General features: G+C 39.8%; 1 protein-coding gene across 2 annotated transcripts in view; it reads right to left on the reverse strand.

Annotated features, from left to right (window-relative positions):
- Positions 1-2,677: 2,677 nt before the first annotated feature.
- LOC131063143 (probable UDP-N-acetylglucosamine--peptide N-acetylglucosaminyltransferase SPINDLY) overlaps positions 2,678-19,643 on the reverse strand; it is a 119,202-nt gene continuing 102,236 nt past the window's right edge. Inside the window, exon 18 of one of the 2 annotated variants that reach the window (XM_059213863.1) lies at positions 2,678-3,700. In XM_059213863.1, coding sequence (XP_059069846.1) covers positions 3,282-3,700 — 419 coding nt within the window. In that variant the 3' untranslated portion in view covers positions 2,678-3,281. Of the gene's footprint in view, positions 3,701-4,105; positions 4,565-19,643 lie in introns of those variants that run through there. The other variant, XM_059213864.1, reaches the window with a different exon arrangement.

Consider the following 19,643-nt stretch of genomic DNA (forward strand, 5'->3'; position numbering starts at 1 on the left):
ATCTAGTAGTCTTATGCACGACCAGAACACTCTGGACAGACAGGTGATCAGTCTAATTGATGATCAGTGACCGATGGCAAAAGGTGAAGAGTTCCATCGGTGAACTGATGATGTGGGTTGAAAGATGATATCCACTGGGAATCTCGGAGCAGTGACTGGTAAGCTGGATGCAATGACCAAAGGTGAGTCAGTCATGGCAAGATATCATCAAACAAACGGATAGTGAAGTCTACAACAGTTAACAAACAGTTACGGTGAGATTTGTGCAGATTTTCCAATTCACATTAAGAAGGCAAAACACGACCTAGAGGTTGGTGAAATTATGAGTTGCAGAGGCAGTCAAGGATGAGTTGCTGGCGAGATTGAGGGAGAGCGCGTTGAATTTCAAATCTACCGAGTGTTAGGTGTAAACTAATTGAGGAATCAGCGGGTATGTGTTGGGGAAATATGGTATAAAAGTTTTTGGCGAAAACCAAAATGATTGATCGTAAAAATTGCAAAGTCCGATTTTGAGGAGAGGCACAGCAAGGTGAGAAGAGGGCAGAACTACTAAGTGAATAGCAATGTGGTGAAGAGTGTGCAGAGCTCGGATAGTGTGAAGAGCAGATAAAGAATGCAGAGCACCAGTAAAGTGCAGAGCAAGTGTGATGCAAAGCACCGATAGAGTGCAGAGCAAGTGTAACTGGTGGTCAAACCGAAGAGCTTCATTTGGATCTGATTAAGCTAAGAGTAGCTATTACAACAGATCAATCTCTTCGTTGTTTTCTAATAACTACAACAGTAAGATCCCTTAACTGGGTGAACCTTAATAGGTCCCTTTGTAAAATCCCTTAACCGGGTGACATCTTAAAAAATGATCCTAAGTCCTTTAACAAGGCTACCTCTAACAAAGTAAAGATTCTAACAGGCCTTAAAGAAAATCCCTTAACCGAGTGGCACCTAACATGTCTTTGTAATCTCTTAACAGGGATGGCTTTTCACTGGGCATACTTCAGGAGTGCAGATTTTTTGAGTTTCTACTCACACCGTGGTTTTCTCCCATTCGGGTTATCAATGGTGCTTTTACTGATAAGCATTGAGTTTGAATAGTAGTTTTGATTAAGGTTATATCTGAAACATACCCATATAGTGTTAATTCACCCCTCCCCTCTCAGCACCGGTTGGGACTAACAACATACACCTATATTTAGAGGAATCCAAGTAATGTACACCAAAGATATAATATTTGTTCATTATTACACTTTAAAAATATTATATTATATTTTTATTAAACTGTTGACCACAACAACAAAAAAATCTATTACAACTATATTATTATTATAATAATAAATTGATTGTGATAATTAAAAAGTTAATTGATTGCATGAGAGACGCAATCGATTGATTAGTTAAACTTTGAGTGTGTGATTTGAAAGGTTGAAGTGAAGATAAAATAATATAAAATTAAAAATAATAATAAACTGATTTTTTTATTTTTTTCATACATTTAAGGGTCACAAACACATCTATTTAATGCTTCTAAGTTTTTATTGGACATTTTTACATCTATAAGTGAGCATTATATGCCTTCAGCTCTTCAGCGTAATTGGGTACAAGTGGCTCCAAATCAGATCTCTAATCAGTTCCTAAAATGTCGTTTGGTTCATAATTGTGTCTTAATTTTTTTCTCCTATAAAAGTGTTTATTTATTTAAATCAGATCTCTAATCACATCCTAAAATGTTTTTGCACTTATCTATCATAATCACATTTTTTGGCCTCCACAAATTGTCAATAACACAAAATCTTCATTTGCCAAAAGATGTATTAATGATCTAACTTTAATATTCCAGAACAGGAAATCCTATCAATTCAGCATGAAGCCCAATAATTCTCTAAGTAAAGCTAGTATTAAGACACTAGAATTTACTTATTCATTGGCTTTAGACCATGGACGACACAAGCACCGTAAACAGCCCCCAGGATGCTTTAAGTTCAGAAATGTGAAAAAAATTATGCATTAACTTCTGAACTTGTGTACGAAGACACTGTTTGTCTTCACCTTTGTATGTATACAAATAACTGATTCGGCCCTGAGCCCTGCCTGCCTTATCACAATAAAAAACAGGTTAAATTGAACGGTTAACTCATCTTTCAATAAGAGTACTGATGGTTCTTGTGACACCTCCCAACAATCATTCTATTCCAAGATGACGTCAAAGTTAAATAGAGACGTTAATCCATCTTCACATAAGAAATCTGATTGTTCTTATCAAAACACCCAACCTACAATCATTATATTTCCTCATGTCCAAGTTTTATCACAAATATACCAAAGCAATCATATTTCACCATGTTCAGTCCATGCTGTCAACAAACCCTTAAATACAAATATGTGCCAAGCTAAACAAGCATAAGCTTCTCTACACAGAAAAACAACTGTAACCTTTCCTTCCTCTGCAAGAAAACAAAAAAGTTAACCTTGTGGTCACAAGAATTTGTTCGTATTCAACTCTATAACATGATTAATCAAGTAAAAATATAGGTGACAATTAATAAATACCAACTCATCCATGCCTAATGTCGTGAAATTTCAAGCTGAAAATCTTTTAACTGGAAAGAAGACTTGCACATAAAAAGTGCACTCCATATTTCTACTCTTCCATCCCATGCTAGAATACAAAGACTATTGCTTGTACTTAAAAAAAAAAGTTCCAAGATTATACCAGAACAGTTTGGTGGAAAGTAGCCTGTAACAATATTAGTTGCCAATAACTGGCAGCTACAATATACATTAATGGGGCCCCGTAATAAGCTTCCAATCAAGGCCTATTTGAGGGATTTTCCAATGTTTGATTTTTGAACCTATGAGGAAATTTACAGAAATGTGAACAAATGTAATCCTCCATATAGCATGAATCAAGTATTTTACATCATTGATAGCAATCAATATGAGACACACGTATACATCTTCAATTAAATATGCATTTATCTTGGATTTCTGGTAAGGAAAAACCCAATCCGTGGCTTAAGAGTAATCCTTCATAGCATGCATTTCCACCATCCTCTTACTGGTCAAAAGAAGAAAAAACAGCAAGAATCAGAACACCATTAACTGCCTCATAGGAACTTTCAAAACCATTCACCAAAACTGCTCCAAATACTTCAAGGTTTAAAACCCTCTTCAATTGCTGGACGCCATACCCTGTTTTCTCATATTCTTCAATTGGGTATAGCTCGATTCTGCAGCACACAAGGAACCCCGGTGACTAATAAAATCAGTTTTTACTAGTTTCCTCATTGCTAAACAGGCCTTGACTCCCCTTTTATATTTCCTTCAGGAGGGGGCAAAATGGACACAGGGAATGTGACAGAATTGACACCATTTGCTAGAACACTGTTACAAGGCAAAATCTCTCTTACATTTGTATCATTATGTATATCCTGAATAGAAACCCCTGTGTTGGGGGTAGGCCTTTCAGGTAGGCTTTCCTTATCATGATGCCTTAGCGAAGGGATATCTCCTTCACAATACCGTTGCCATAAATATCGGTATTTCGACTCCAAACCTTGAACAAAGTTAGCACCATCACAAAGCTGAGACCTCAACATTTGATCCCGAAGACTTATTCTTAGAGATGAAAGTGATGAAATGTCAGAAGCCAACTCCAATGCCTTGTTGATATACTCATCTTCATTTTGAGCAATTAATCTTTCCAAACCTGCAGAAGCACAGAAACAAGAATTGAAATAGTACAAGCAAAGGCTGTTCCTTCAATAAACAAACATACATTCAACAAAAATTGGACTGCCAGCTGTTGTTATAAAATCACAAGAGACTACAAAATCAAGTATAACATCAAATTCTAGGAGTTCCAATGACAAATATTTAGCCACTAAATCAAAAGAGAGAAATTCATGCTCGGTAGTATAGTTTAAGTACAATGATTCATGTTTAGAGATCATTTTTTATTTTTAACACTGGTTCTGTGCCTTTGCTACAGAAGTGTATATAATTAATTAAAAATATGTGGATGAAAAAACTGCGTGAGTAATGCAACATTGAGAATCGTCAAAATAAAACATCCATGTACATGTCTTAAAAATGTATTTCTAACAACCAACCGATATTACAAAACCCCCCAAAAAATATACTGGTACTTGTAGATGTTTTAAGTATTCATACTAATAGAGGTTTTCTGAAAAATTAAGTACCGTTTTTTTTAGGAATACATAATTTGTCAAGTAGACAGTAAATAATCATGTATTTTAGCACCTACACATATGCAGAGTGGTATATCACTTCTTTTCTAGAAAAAAATAATATTAAATATAGAAAAGTTTACAAAAGGAAGCTAAAATATGAGCTGCCTCATAAACAAAACAGTTGGGAACAGATCCAATACAAATTACTACCACGCTGAACTGTGAAACACAAAAGAATTAGTGCCTGCTTTGTTTAGTTCCAGATCTCTACAGTATGTATGGAATCTTCATGTGCTGTAGAGATCTGGCACTCTGGGGCTTGTGCCAGCTCACTGTCGCTAGGGGGATCACTGGAGCCTGTGTGGTACTGACAACTGTTTCTGAGAGAGTTAAACCACAAGTAATATAACGTGTTTAGAAGGACCAGGTGATAAATTACTTAAATTCATAAAAAACTAAATTAGTCAGAAATCCATATACCAAAATTTCACCCTTTAGGCATTAAGATTGATGACTGCACATGCATCATACATCAATGGTCAAATCATCAACATTAGTCTATAATTAGATAATTACAGGTAAAAAGCTCTGTTCATGAGCTGAAAAAATGAATTACTGTAGGCATGAAATTGACCTCAGAAACAACCAGAAGAATAACTGAACAGCAGAAAACAGGAGACAGCTGGCCATTTCTAAAAGCATAGAATTACCGTAAAAAAAACATATAATCGATATAATTATCAATATAAGCATAAGAAGTGGAAGCTGAACACAGAGCAAGATCTGCAATTCCATACAACATGATGACAACAGAATGAGGAAGAATGTTTATGATGTTAAAAGCTAACTTCAAATTATAGTTTCACACAACTAGTGACTTACTACTTCTTGTGACCTTTTCACACATCGCCCCATTGCTAACGGGGACCCCCTCTTTTCCCGCTTTCTCCGTTGTTAGGTTAGGGTTTTGGCTGCTTAGTGGGCAATTTTGTGTTTCTCATGACCGAGTCTCGGAGTTTTGGTCATGCCTAGTGCCGTTTAGGGTTTTTGAGGTTATAGGATCGGGCGCATAAAATTGAAATTTTAATGATCCTAGTCTTGTCTAAGTGTGTTGACCCTTTTGGAGCGTTAACATGTTTTTTAAAATGTCCTCGTCGGTGATTTTAAGTGCTAAGGTGTTTTCAAACCTTTTGGAGTTGTTTTCTCGCTCCTAGAGAATTATTTAAGTTGATTTCGCACTTTGTTCCGATGGATTTCCTTGTGTTACGCTCCAATTTTCTGATGAAATTGCCTAAGTCCAATTGAGTTTTATTAAGTTTTGAAGTTTCTAAGTCATTCTAAGTGGAAAAATCATCATTTTCCGGATGAAAATCCATATTCTAAGGGTTTAAAGGTCAAAATTTCATACTAGAGGTGCTTTTCCCCTCATATTCCAAACTACCCATGGTTTTCCCCTCTCAGAATCCAGACTGGACATGGATTTCCCCTGAAATCCATACTTGCTCCATTTTTCCACCACTATGAATCCATACTAGGGTCATTTTTCCCCTAGAAGCATAAAATTTGACTAAGTGTCAGGATTTATCGTGACTACCCACGTTTTTCCCCTCTCAGAATCCAGATTGGACATGGATTTCCCCTGAAATCCATACTTGCTCCATTTTTCCACCACTATGAATCCATACTAGGGTCATTTTTCCCCTAGAAGCATAAAATTTGACTAAGTGTCAGGATTTATCGTGACTACCCACGTTTTTCCACCAGGGAGGTATGGACAAGGTTGCGGATGACGTTTGCATTCATTCCACACCTGGGTCGATTTTCCACCAGGTCTTTTGTGACAAGTTTTGAAGATTTTTGTCCCGATTTTCATCCAGACTAGTCGATTTTCCACTGAGAGTGTTTTTCATGATTTTTGAGTCCGGATTTTCATCCAGACTGAGGTCGTTTTTCCACCAGAGAGGCAGTTTGAATAAATAAAGTGATTTTTAAGTCCGTATTTTCATCCAAACTAAGGTCGATTTTCCCCTAGCTCCCTTTTGTGTACATTTTGATGGATTTGTAGGAAATTTTTGTCCATACTAAGATCAATTTTCCCTTATGGGGAATATTTTGACGTTTTAAATAATTTTGATGGGATTTTTTAATCCCTAACTGGATCGTTTTTCCCAAGTGGCTCAAATTTTGATTTAAATTGCAATATTTTAATAAAGAGAACCTTGTTTAAATTGTTTTTTCAATAAAGCAACAATTATTTAATAAATTTCAAAAACAATTAAATGATTTGCAATAAGCATTTAATGTTTTCAACCTTCTAGAAACAAATCAGTTTCACTCAAGCAAGTATAAGAACAAGTGTTTTATCTCGCATTGCTTGTGTGGTGAAAGTTGGTGATGAAAGCAAGTTTGAAGAGAGGAGTCCAGTATTATTTTATTATTGAATTTGCCAAGTGTCTCCATGCAAGGGCGATTTTCTCTATTATTGGCGATTTTTGATGAAGTGTTTTGGTGGAGTAGTTGAAGACTTCTATTTACTTCCTCCATTTTTCCAGCTTCGTGATTCACTCCATTGCTGCCATTGAGGTTCCTTGACTCCATTGTTTCAGATTTTTTATTTATGGGAGTTAGTGATTTTTTCCTAGTTTGGCAACTTTGATGATTTTAGAGGGCTCCTACCTCTAAGTTGGCGATTTTCCTTGGGGCTGCCATTTTTGCTGCTGTTATCAGACTGGTTTGCTGCCATTGAAGACCCTTCATGCCACAATTTTTGGTCAAGTTCGCCATTTTTGGAGAAATCTACGATTTTTGGTGAAGGGGCGATTTTTATGTTTGGGATTTCTTCCTCCAACTTTGATGATTTTCCTTGATGCTGCCATCCTCACTTGCTGTTCTCAGACCATTGTTGGCAGATTGTATGCAGATTGAAGACATGTTTCAGATTTGAAGGTGGCACCATAGCTGGGAAAATACGATTTCTATTTGGCATGTATTTGTGGCATATTTTGATGGATTTCATACATGTTTGATACCGCCATTGCCCCCCACTTGCTGCCATTGCCTCAGATCTGAGCCTAAACGCCATTATTGCAGCAGGGGTGACCTCCATTGTTGGCTGTCCATCTATTTTCAGACTTAAACTTTCATTATCAGCCAGCTCCAACTTCAATGATTTGCCTTTGGGAGAGTTTTTAAAGTCATTTTCAGTCAATCACTTGACCATTCGAGGGCTGTTACAGGTCTGCAACTTCGCCATGGCTGCTTGTCCTCAGAAAATTTAACTCTTACCAGCCATACCATTATTCCCGGGTTTGACTTGCTTTCATTGTATAAGTTGTTTTCCATCAAATGTATGCACATTTAGATAATTGCAACATGTTTTGAGAGGTTTATTCATATAGTTGCAGGTTGTCTTCAGATTTGTGACCTCCATTGTTGACTGCGGAAGGTGTCTTCAAACATAACATTTTGTGGTAACACAACCTTTCACACCTTTCCCTAGTCACTCTTGATCCAGTATACTCCTTTGCACTATGATTTGCACGAAATTTCTAAGTATAAGGAGGTGTTGATTTCATGAAGATTTCATACCCTAATCTTGTCACATTTTGTATTTAAAATTGTTAAGATCTACCTAGAGTGTGGACTATTTTCTTGACTTCATACCCTAATTAGCCTAAAATCATTAAGAAGTCAAGAATTCTATTAAGAATATTATATTTTTTCCTAAGTTCTAACTTCAAGCTTCGTACAGGTGCGATGTCGAAGTCCGGATTTAAGGAAAGAAGAGAACAACAAAAGATACTAGAGACTGAATTCTATCCAGAATACAAGATGTCATCCAAATGGAAGGAGATTACGGATACAAACATGCATTTCCTGAGCCTGAACCTGATGCGACAACGGATAGGAGTCGGAAATCATATCCCTTCCCCAACGTATGTAAACATTATGAAGAGTGGTATTTTTCAAGCCGCTGGATTTCCAGTCCATACAATGCAGTGAGTTTATCCTGGAGTGTACACGATGTTATGATCCTCACTCGCGAATGATCAAGACTCCTAAGGGCGTTGTCATTGCCTACCTTGTTGAGGATACGATTGTTCAGGTGCTTGGAATTCCACGTGGAGCAGACATGAAGAATGCAACTAAGGATGAATATAAAGAGCAGTACACGAAGAAGATGGATGCGTGTAAGAATATAATAAACAAAGAGTGGATGATCGAGCCTAGGCTTCATCATTCCAAGGCTCCCAAGACACTCATGTGCACAGACTTCAAAGAGGAATATAGTGACTTGGTATTCCTACTCAACAAAGTGATGGGGATGCCGCAGGGTGCAATATGCGATGGATGGATGTTCTACTTCATCCAGGATTGTCTTAGAGGGGCATTGATAAATTGGTCTAGAAAAATAAGTGACAATCTGAACTTTCAACTGAGGAATGTAGAGCGGTCCAAGTCATTCACCATAACTTCCTACTTGGTGTACCTGCTTGCACGGTTTGTTTCATACAAAGGATTGATATGTAGAGGTGAAGTCGGGAATGGGCAAGGACAATTCAGGAGTCATGAGCGCTATCCCCAGCTGAACATGTATAGAATTGAAGACTATAAGAGAGTGAATGGTGTATTCACAATGTACATCACGCGGATGCTGCAAGGCGAAATCCACAAAAGATCGTCCAAGGAGGCAACAGAGCTAATAGTGAAATATGGATCGTGGTATATTCAGTTTCCTACTTTCACGTACCTTAGGATTCATGGGTTTCAATCCGAACCCTATAGGCTTCCTAGGTATCCGTTCGACAGAATAATCTTGTTGGAAGTGGTGAGACAACTTCTAGAGTTTGATTCCATTCGGAGAGAGAAGCGTAGGACAGGCATGACATTCCCTATTTCAGTTGGGAAGACGTTGGAGGTTTGCCAGTCTACCTTAGACGCCAGCACTGCGAGTGAGGAGTTTGCATTCTATCGATTTGCAACCTTCAAGAAAAGAGAAAGATTCGATCCAAATAAGAAAGTTGGAAGGATCGGGGGAGAGAAGTTCATCCACAAGGTAAACGTAGAAGATTATTGGGCCAACCTGATGGACGAGCAGGCAATGAAGAGACGAAAGTGGTCCAGAATGTCAGTGGATTTCATGAGGAAGTGTGGACTTTTCCTCATTCCTGATCAGGTGTTAGATGATAGGGATCATACGCATCCACAGTATGAAAATGAAATGAAGGCGGCAATCTTATTGCCTAATTGGTCAGAATCAGAAGAGATTGATCTGAATGTATTGATGAGAGAGGTCTTGAGTTTCTCCCATACATGGGTGGATATTCAGATGAATAAGTTAATTGACATGGGCATTTCCCAATTTTCCACGGGGACGTGTCCCCCCCCTTTTTGGCCCCGTCTCGGAGACAAGGACGTCTCTGGGACGGGGGGACGGGGACGCGACATCCCCCATCGTCCCGCCACCGCCACCCAAACGTCGCTGGAGACATGGAGACATCTCCTTGGGAGACATTTGGGCGTCTCCCCGTCCCTCAAGAGACGTGCAAACGTCTCTCGAGGGACGGGGAGACGCCCAGACGTCTCTTGTCACCCCCACGAAAATGCAATGCATACAAGTAATTTGTTTTTTAAATGTGACTTTTTGGGGGGTTAAGGGGTAACCCTAATTGGACGTGGGCCCCGCCCTTTCCCCCAAAACAACACAAAACCATGTTTTTTTGTTGATTTCACTCTCATTTTGAAAGACTAGTTTTTTTTTCCAGCAAGCTAAAGAGGAGGAAAAACTTGAAGACTGATTGAAGGGGTGAGAAAAGTGATTGCAAGTGTGATAGGAGCTAGAAGAAGCAAGAAGAAGAGGAGGAAGATGGTTCTATTGCATTTTGGAGAGATTTTTCAAGCACATGGTAAGGTTTTTCAACTTTTTCTTGTTTTTTTTTCTGATTTTCATTGTTCAATGTCATTTTTGGTATTTAGATTTAGTATTTCAACTTTCCTATAGTTTCATTTGAAATGTAATTCTTATACTGTTATACTATCATACATCTTTTCAAAACTAGTTTTTCAAGTACTATATGTATATGTATAACTATATCAACACCACCACCCCGTCGTCCCCTTGTCGTCCCCAAACTTAGGACCTTGGTCATTTCTTACCATTCATTGAATCGAGAAAGGCATTTAGTTAGTTGGGGTGGATCCTAGAGCAGCAGGTCCATTCTAGAGAGAATCATAACTCGATCTAGTGACAGGTCCTCTCCTCTTGTCACTACCTTTCCCTCCGCACAAACTATTAATACCAGGGCACTATAATTCCCCCCCCCCCCTGCCACCTGCAGTTAAGGAGTTGCAGGCCGGATACTAGCTCTTGTCTTTTAGTAACTAGCTCTGTTGATAGTAGCTCTCCCCCCGTCCCAGAAACCCGCCCCCCTCGTTCCCAACGCTCGTGGAACACTGGCATTTCCTTCACTTATGAAAAGATGAAGCCGGAAGAATCTACTTCCGAAGATGATCAGAGAACTATCAGTGATGTCAGGATTCATGCAAATGAAGAGAGTCAAGCTCCCAAGAGAAGGAAAAAAACGCCAGGAGGAGTCAAGACCAAAGGGAAGAAGATTGAGGAGGTCAAGAAGAAGAAACAAAAGACTATCATTCCTTCACCTTGTTGGTGTCTGTTTTATCATCTACCAAACATTAGAATAGGATACCCAAAGGTATTCTATCCTCTCCTGAAAAATCACTACTGATTCCAAGATCTATATGTGCGAACAAGCGACTTTAGTGAAATAGCTTCTTGGGTAGTGTATGCTGAAAATCTCAAGGGGGACTTACGTTTAACAACTGTCTTGAACTGTTGGACTTAGATGGATTTAGCAATTTTAGGCTCTTCTTTTTTTTCTTTGATTTTCTGGGATTTAGACTTTCAAAAGAAAGGAGAAAAGAGATAGGGTTCAAGAAGGCTAATCTAATCCTACGAACTCCAGAGACGGTATCAATTGGGTGCTCTCGAGAAACCAAACCTTGCTTCGCCACACTAGGGACAACTACACAAAACCAGTGCAATCTTCAATGGATTGTGTTTATGATTAAGATGTTGGGATGCACAGAGGATGAGCTCAGACTAACTTTGCACAGTAAAATGGAAATCATCCATTTACCAAGAGTATGAGCGGAGATACACCATCAATTGACACTTATCAAATCCTTCATTCAAATTAACAACAATGAAAGAAAATCTAGATTAATTTTAACTAAGTGTTGAGGAAATTGAAACCATGCAAATCATTCAAACAATAGAGATTACAAAGCAAGCGCACATGCAATATATTATCTGGAAATCACCTTACGCAACAATACATCAAAAACCTCACACACTCCAAATGAGAGGAGGTAGCCTTATATAGTTTCTCAAAAATGAATGAATGATCGAGATCAAACAGTGATCAAGGGCCAAGATTGAAAGCCATAAACCCTAATTAGGGTTTCCAAAACACTATCAGCTCGAATGAATAAGAAAGTGACATGTGGCACAGCTGCTAATCTCACTGGGGTGAGCGCCTACTTTCCTCTTTCGCAAATTGGATGTACCTGGACACAATAAGCCTGACCTCCTCCATAGTGACACTTGGCAAACTGCTAATTTGGAAGTCTATGATGTCCGCATCATTGGTACATGTGGCGAGGATACCTTCCCACTCGACCGCCTGGGCAAGAAAGTTTTCATCGATGAAGAGAAAGTTTGCAATCTTTGAAAGATCACCCTTGTCAATCATCCTTGAATCCTTGAAGAAGCTTGACTGAATCTTGGCTCTGAGGTTCTCTGCCTGCAAGTGCTTCTCCCTTGTACTCTCTTTCTTCCAGATCTCAGATGCTACATGAAACACCTTGCTCAAAATCTCCCTAACACTCTCCTCTGTCTCAAAGCACTTGGTCTCAGATTTCTTCAAAACTTCAATCCGAGTAACCAAGGCATAATACCAGGTGTTGAAGTCATACCTATCTCCAACGTCTATGACACCTGCATCTACCAGACTTCTCTTCGACAAACCTCGGATAACCTTCAGATGAGGAAGTATTTCATCTTGAATTTCCTCCACGTCCTCCCAATTGGTAGCTAGATCCTGGATACGGCTGACCAGTGAAGAGGCCGACTCATGTGCTGACACTAAATTTTCTACCAGTATATCTGCACGTGCTAAAGCATCTGAAATCCACTCCTTGGCCTATGTGAACGTACCCTTCATCTCCTCATAATCCTTCATCGATTCCTGTTGAAGAGGTTGTGGAGGGGTAGCCGAGATCCCATGGTTAAGTGGCCTAGTAAGATGGAGAACATACTTTCTCCATTGTTGGTTCTCTTCTTCAACCTTCTTTCTCTTCTCTTTCTCCTGAGCTAAACTTGCCTTCAGAGCGTTACAAGAGTCATTGAAATACTGGACCTCTTGGTCTTGGGTGGGCTTACCCAGCTCTATGGTGGTGATCTTGTAATCATCTGCGGCGACGTTATCCCTAGTTTTTCCTTCTTTAGGCTCTTCTATCTAGACTGTCCTGAATCCCGCACTGTCTCTCTAGATTAAAGAAAACTTTCTGGCGGACTTAGGTGGTTTAGCTATAGCTGGCTCATTAACCTTCTCTACAAATGTTGTTGTGATTTCTTCAGAACACGCCTCCTTGGGGACCTTAGCCTTTTTTCTTTCCCTTAACCAATCCGGGATAGTTGATTGCTCTACGGTGTTCTAGTCAAATCCATCATCTGTCCCTCCCGAGTTTGAAGCTATGCCATCTAGGAAGACTATTGGCACTTCAGTTTGCTCTCTGTCCGGGCTTTGGACAACTTCCTTCATTACTTCCTCAATCGAAGGAGAAGGCACTCTCACTTCATCATTAATCATGCATATGTTCATCTCCTGTTCCCCAACTGCGTTCTGATCGGGTACGATAGAAGCGGCACTTAGGATGGACTGGCCTTCGCTGGACTCCCTTCTTTCTCCTACAATCTTCTTTCCTATGACCTTTACGGAGCTTCCAACTAACTCCTTCCTCTTCCGAGACCCAACATTTTCTGGATTTCGAGCATTACCTACAGAGGTACAAGGGTTGGAGGACAAAGAGTCATCCACTCCCACAATTCATAGGTCAAGGCCACACCTTTGGATTTTAATTGCCTTGTCCTTTTAGATGTCCACCACCTAGAATACTCAACCATCATCCTCATGAAGTCTGCTAGATCTGATTTCTCTCCTTCTACCCAATCTATCAAAACTAGTGGTTCATTCTTCATCTTTTCAAAGCCCGACTACTGAAGCTCAAGGCTATCCTCTACTTGGTCAGCAACTCTGAATAGCTCTGTTGCTCTTACCATGCTCAAAGGAATTCTCTACCAAAACCTCTTCCTGATCTCGAAACTATCGGCTGCGTTAGCCCAATAATCTTCTAGATCGGCCCTGGGTTCAAATGTCATTCCTTCGACCACCTTTATTCTGTGGGATGGATCGAAATTCCTTCTTGCCTTGTACTGATAAAAGGGATACCAAGTTAGCTCCTTCTCAGCAATCGCAGCAGCTTGTGACGATGGACATGTTTCCAACCCATTACCAATTGTAAGAGAGGAAGTTCCTGCCTTCTTCTGTTTATCCCTTTGAATCGCCATATACCCTTCCAATTGCCTCACAACCTCGAGCAACACAACTCGGTTAGTAGAGTAAGCTGGAAGTTTGTAGGGAGACCCAGAGAATCCCTGAATTCGAAGGTAAGTGAACTTTGGATATTGGATATACCAATACCCGAATCGACTGATTAAGTCCATAGACTCTTGAGAGAGTCTCTGGTGCAGTCCACCTTGCAATGTCCGTGTGATGTGCATGAGGAAGGTATCATTCACTCTTTAAAATGGAACTTTTCTTCCATATGGAGCTGGGGATAGCAATCATAGACTGGAAACTGGTTCTCTTTGTTCCCTACTTCTCCTTTGCAAGTGAGGTCTCTGTATCTGTAGGTTCTGGCCAAGGAATAAAACAAGTACGAACTCATGAAGAAGGTCCTATTCGCTTCTAGGTTCCTCAACTCGCTGTATAGGTTGTCGCTAATCATCCGGGCCCATTCTATCATCTTTACTCCAGTCATTACATCCAGGGCTCGAATGGGGCTCCTTGAGGATTTCCCATTATTCTGTTGAGCAGAACGATCATGTCTCCAATGTATTCCTTGAAGTGTGCTCTCACCAGGCTCTTCCTTTGAAGTTTGGAGGCGCCCTTCCTTAGCTTGTCCAGCCAAGAATGGTTGACTATGGCATCATATTCCTCCAAATGGTCTTGATACATGTTGTCAACTTCGTCCTTTGTTACATACACCGTGTTGTGGTACTTTGGGATCCTAAAGGCCTCTCTGATGGCCTCATCGCTGATGTTTGTCAGCACTCTTCCATCAGGTGCAACAATGTCCTTACTGGTGGGGTTGTAATGTTTAGCACATTCAACTACTAATTCAGTGAATTGCATGGTGGGGAGAAAACGAGCAGCATGCACGATGCCACTCTTCATCATCTTTCGTGTGGTTGTGGTAGGCACAAGGTTGTCCAGACCAAACATCCGCTTCTTAAATTCCCTCAGATTGATGTGTTCGAGGTTGGTGTCGCTAACATTTTTCCATTTCGAAGTCATCCTTGACTCCGGAGGAGCATCTTTATCCACTTGAAATTTCATAATGCCTAGGATCTGCAAACAGACAATGAAATTTTAGTTTAGGAATTAATTCGTAATTTGAAGAAAATAACGGGGCTGCGAAATGGCTAACTGTTTGAAAATTTCATTTTATTCTCATACTTAGCCATAAAAACTGAAATTTCATTTGAAAACCCTTCAATCTCAAGGATGGTTGTGATCGTAAATCAACACCAAGTGTTATAACTTCGAAAACTTTCTTACACTTAGCCAAAAAAAGATTTTCCTCCCCTAGAAATTCGAATAAATTCATTAAGCATCATTTCTCAAACTCTGAAAAATACTCAGAAAATACATAAATCTGCATCATGAATTCAATTTCACCTTCAAATGGATGGAAGTAAGGCTGGAAATTTCTCAAAAATACTCAGAAAATTCAGGAAGGATTCAACAATTTTTCCTTATACTAGTTGTCTTTTCTTAAAAATCTGTGAAACTTCTGCCAAAAAAGCTTGCCCAACAGTAAGCAATGTCGAAATTTCTTCAGATGAACTCCAATCTGAAAATACTTTACTATGCTCTCCTTAATAACTTTGAACTTCTTAGTGTAGAAATGAAGTTACAACAAAGTATTTGTACACAAAGTTGAATCTTCAATTAGGAATACTTAAAATCGTCCAACTCATGTTTCCAATTTTAACTCCACTTTTTAGGAAAGTGTTGTCACCTTTCTAAGTTCGAAAAAAAAATATCTTCCAAAAGTTTCTAATTTGGCTACAAGTTCAAAATCTTTGGCAATCTTCCAATATTCCCTTCAAAAAAAAAAAACTTTCTATTTTGTTTGCAATTCGAACTCTTTCAAGGATTTGGTGACATCACTTGCATTTTTACGTTTTTGACTTTGTTTGACCTTCATGTTTGGGCAGACTTTTGGAGACTTCCCAAGGCATGGCAGAGTTTGAAGGACACCAAGGGCGGACTTTTTGAACATCTCTTACAACCTTTTTAAGGCCTAGGGCGGAGTTTGAAGCAGGTCTTCAACATCATACTTAGCACCTTGGGCGGAGTTTTGATGCATCTCCTTGGGTGGACTTTTATCTTCCTCTTCATCATGGCGAATTTTTGGAGGCTTCCTTAAGCATGGCGGAGTTTTGAGATCACCCTCAAAGCATAGGGCGGACTTTGATGGTACCTCCATCTTCTCACTTTGGCTAGGCGGAGTTGGATGTCTCTCCTAGGTATGGCAGAGTTTGATGGTATCTCTACCATCTTCTTTACCAATTTGGGCGGACTTCTATGGCCTCTCCAACATGCATGGCGGACTTTTGGTGGGCCTACCCTAACCAAGGCAGACTTTCAAGCTTCCTCTATCTTCTTGTTTGCTAAGGCGGACTTACCTCCAACATCAAGGGCTACTAAGGCATGGCGGACTTTGGAGCTTGCTCTTCAAGGAGGAGTTTGGCTACCTTCTCAAGGCATGGCGGAGTTTAATGTTACCTCAAGCAAGGCCTAGGGCGGACTTTGATGCATATCCTAGTCAAGGCCGACTTTTGGACTTACTACCCAAGGCGGAGTTTAGGAACATCTCTACATGGCGGACTTTTCAACTACCTCTATCATCCATGGTGGACTTTGAAGGTGACCCCTTTGAGGGCGGAGTTTTCATAAGGCTCCCATATGGCGGACTTTTCCCACCTCCACAAGGCATGGCAGACTTTAGGAACTCTCCCTTGAGCAGACTTTGGTGTCCCTTCCACCTTGGGCGGACTTTAGTGTCCCTTCCACCTTGGGCGGACTTTTGGCCTACCTCCTCAAGCATGGCGACTTTTGAAGCTCCTCTAACATAGCGAATCTTGATCATTTCTCCAACACGGCGGACCTTTGCTTGGGTGGACTTTCTGCACACCTGTCATGACACTCAACCTTATCCACTAACCATACTTAGAAAAATTTAGAAAAATTTCAAAATTTCACATTTTAACCAAAATTAACCAAATTAACTTGAAATTTGAAGTCCATACTTAGGCAAACCATCTGAAGCAATACGACCCCTAAAATATAGGGAATTGGCTTTTTAGGTCAAAACTTGGAGATTTTAGGTCCCAGTCGAAGTAGGTGAGTGGGATCAATGCAAACCCTAGATGCCCATCCCGAATAAGCAAAAAGCAGGCATCCCTAAAAAATAGGGAAAACTTTCTAAAAGTAGCCATACCGGGGATTGGGCTAAAAATGCCAAAAACGAAACTTCCTAAAAAAAAGGAAAAAGCAAAAAAGCAAACTTTCTAAAAATAGAAAGTTGTCTAAATTTGTCCAAATCAATTGTGATCTTCGTCCTTTGGCCTTTCTAAGCACTTTGGTGGTGTTCGTATTCTGGAATCACATGATTTGCAAAAAATAACTTTCAATCGTTAGGACCTGAACTGCTCAAAATTGGGCAAGGCTTGGCAAAACTGAAGCGGAAGGCCATAGGACACTAACAAAAACCCTAGAAGGCAAGAAAAGAGAGGGTCCCCATTTGCAATGGGGCGATGTGTGAAAAAGGTCACAACACACCTACCATTCCTTCACCACCTCTCAGTGTCTCATCAATAAGGAAATTAAAATAACACAACAAAATAAGGAAAACCAGCAATGTTCCAACGCAGTGATACTACCAGAGAATATTCATGAGTTACATGCTACAACGACATCTACTCCACCAAATGAGAATGATGATCAGTCGGGATCCCCTACTGTCCTTTTGGAGGTTAGTTTGGGAAATGATATATATGATTTGACCAGGAGTAATCCTGATGATAATGATGATGATGATGTTATCTCGACATTGAGAGGACTTGATTGAGATATGTGTCTCGATGATAGTATGGAGATGGCCGCTATTCCTGATTGGCTGATGAAAAGTATGGAAAAGAGTAAGAAGTAGATAGAGGTACAGCCTATTGATAACATTGATGACTACCTAGCTAGGAGCAATAAGGAGAAAGAACCTAAGAGAGTTGAGATTTTGTCGCACATAACTAGAGATGACACATGAATGCAGATTACGCAAGTGGTTGTTCCTATTGGAGGTGTGACAACAAACATTGCTACTCCTATGGATTTCCAGATTACTTCAGTTGCCCTTGGCCGTACTACAAGAGAGCAAGAGTTTCAGGAGGTTGGTGATAACCTTAGGGCGATCAACGCAAGGTTAGATAGAGAACTTGAAGAGAAGTACTGAGAAGAGAATATCAGACTTAGAGAGTATATTGTGGGGATAAGGCGTGAGAATCCCACCCTTATTTCCCCTATTGCGGTTGATCATGGACTACATTCACACTATAATGCAACGAGAGATACGCTCTCGAAGGTGGAGAAGTGGATTGAAAGTGCAAGAAAATAGGTAGATGATTTCCTTACTCAGTTTGTCTAGGCATATGATAGGACAACAGGGCTCATGTTTAGAATCCAGTATTTGGAGGGAGTTTGGGAAGAATTTCGGCTTATTCAGGAGAAGACTATTCAACGCCTCAGAGCTTTGAAGAAGATTCCCAAGTCCACGTTGATCAACGAGAACATTATGCACAGTGGAGACGGAAACGATTTTCATGGCTAGTATTGTTCATTGGCCGTGAAGAAATCAACTTATGAGAACGCCCAGTTGAGTTGTACAGAGATGGAAGGATTGATTCAGGACATTCAGATGAAGATCCTTGCCTCAATTGAGGAGATATTGGGTGTTGATGTTAGTGATGCTAGTGGTTTACACTTAGCCGAATTAAGAGAAAGATGAAACTTATGTATTTTTGTCAGTTGGACTCTTTGAAGAAGAGTCAGATAGATGATTTGGTCTTTTTGTTGATTCATGTTCATAGTTCGCAGAAGCTCATGCCAAATTGGGAGAACACTTTGGACACTTGCTCGGATTCATTGGACGTGATTGATTTGCAGCAAAATACCTTACCTAGCATTTCTATGGAGTTAGATTTTGTATTGGCTAGATTCTTGAAGTTTACTAGGAGAGAGAGAGATGCAGGGAGGAATCTTCTAGAAGATTCCTTATTTGATGACTAGGTATCTTTTTATTGGGCCATATGTTGGTGGCACCATATTCGATGTAAACCCTAATTAGGGCAATTATAGGGTTTTGTTGGCATGATCTTGGCCGTTGATCTTGAATCAATCTTGGCCATCCATTTTGTAAGAGACTCTATATATACCTCCTTGTCTCTCATTTGTAAGGGAGAGTTTTTGTAGAATTGTTGGTATATGCTGCAGCTATTTGAATCTAAATCATTGTTCAATTGTTGGTGATTTTGCTCTTCAAATGTTGTCTTTGCATTCATGGTTCTCAATTCCTCCAAGTTAGATTAGAATTTGTTTTCATGTTTATTAGATCGAGTGAAAGATTTGTTAAATATATTTGTGCGGAAACCTTAATCCATACCACTAGCCTCTTGCCGATGGTAAGTGCACCTTGTGTGGTCGACTGGAAATTTGAGTAAGCTTAACTTCAACTATTATGCGTCCCTTGACAAGCATCAACTTGGGTGGTGTCAACGTTTGATGGTGATAGTCTGAAAATCCTTATACCTTACACGATTGCACTAAGCTTGTGTCAATACGTGTTTGTGAGACCCTACCTAGTTCGATTCCACTAAACTTGTTCATCATTTCCTACATTCCTAGGCCTAGAATAGATTTCCTGAACCCTATTCCTTTTGCCCATTTTTTAGTAAGAATTAAGTCAGGAACTACATTGATAAATCCTAAGTTGTGAGCATACCTATTCCGCATATTTCATGATCGAAGAAGATAATCC

The sequence above is a fragment of the Cryptomeria japonica genome, chromosome 11 (assembly GCF_030272615.1).
Source record: "Cryptomeria japonica chromosome 11, Sugi_1.0, whole genome shotgun sequence".
NCBI lineage: Eukaryota > Viridiplantae > Streptophyta > Pinopsida > Cupressales > Cupressaceae > Cryptomeria > Cryptomeria japonica.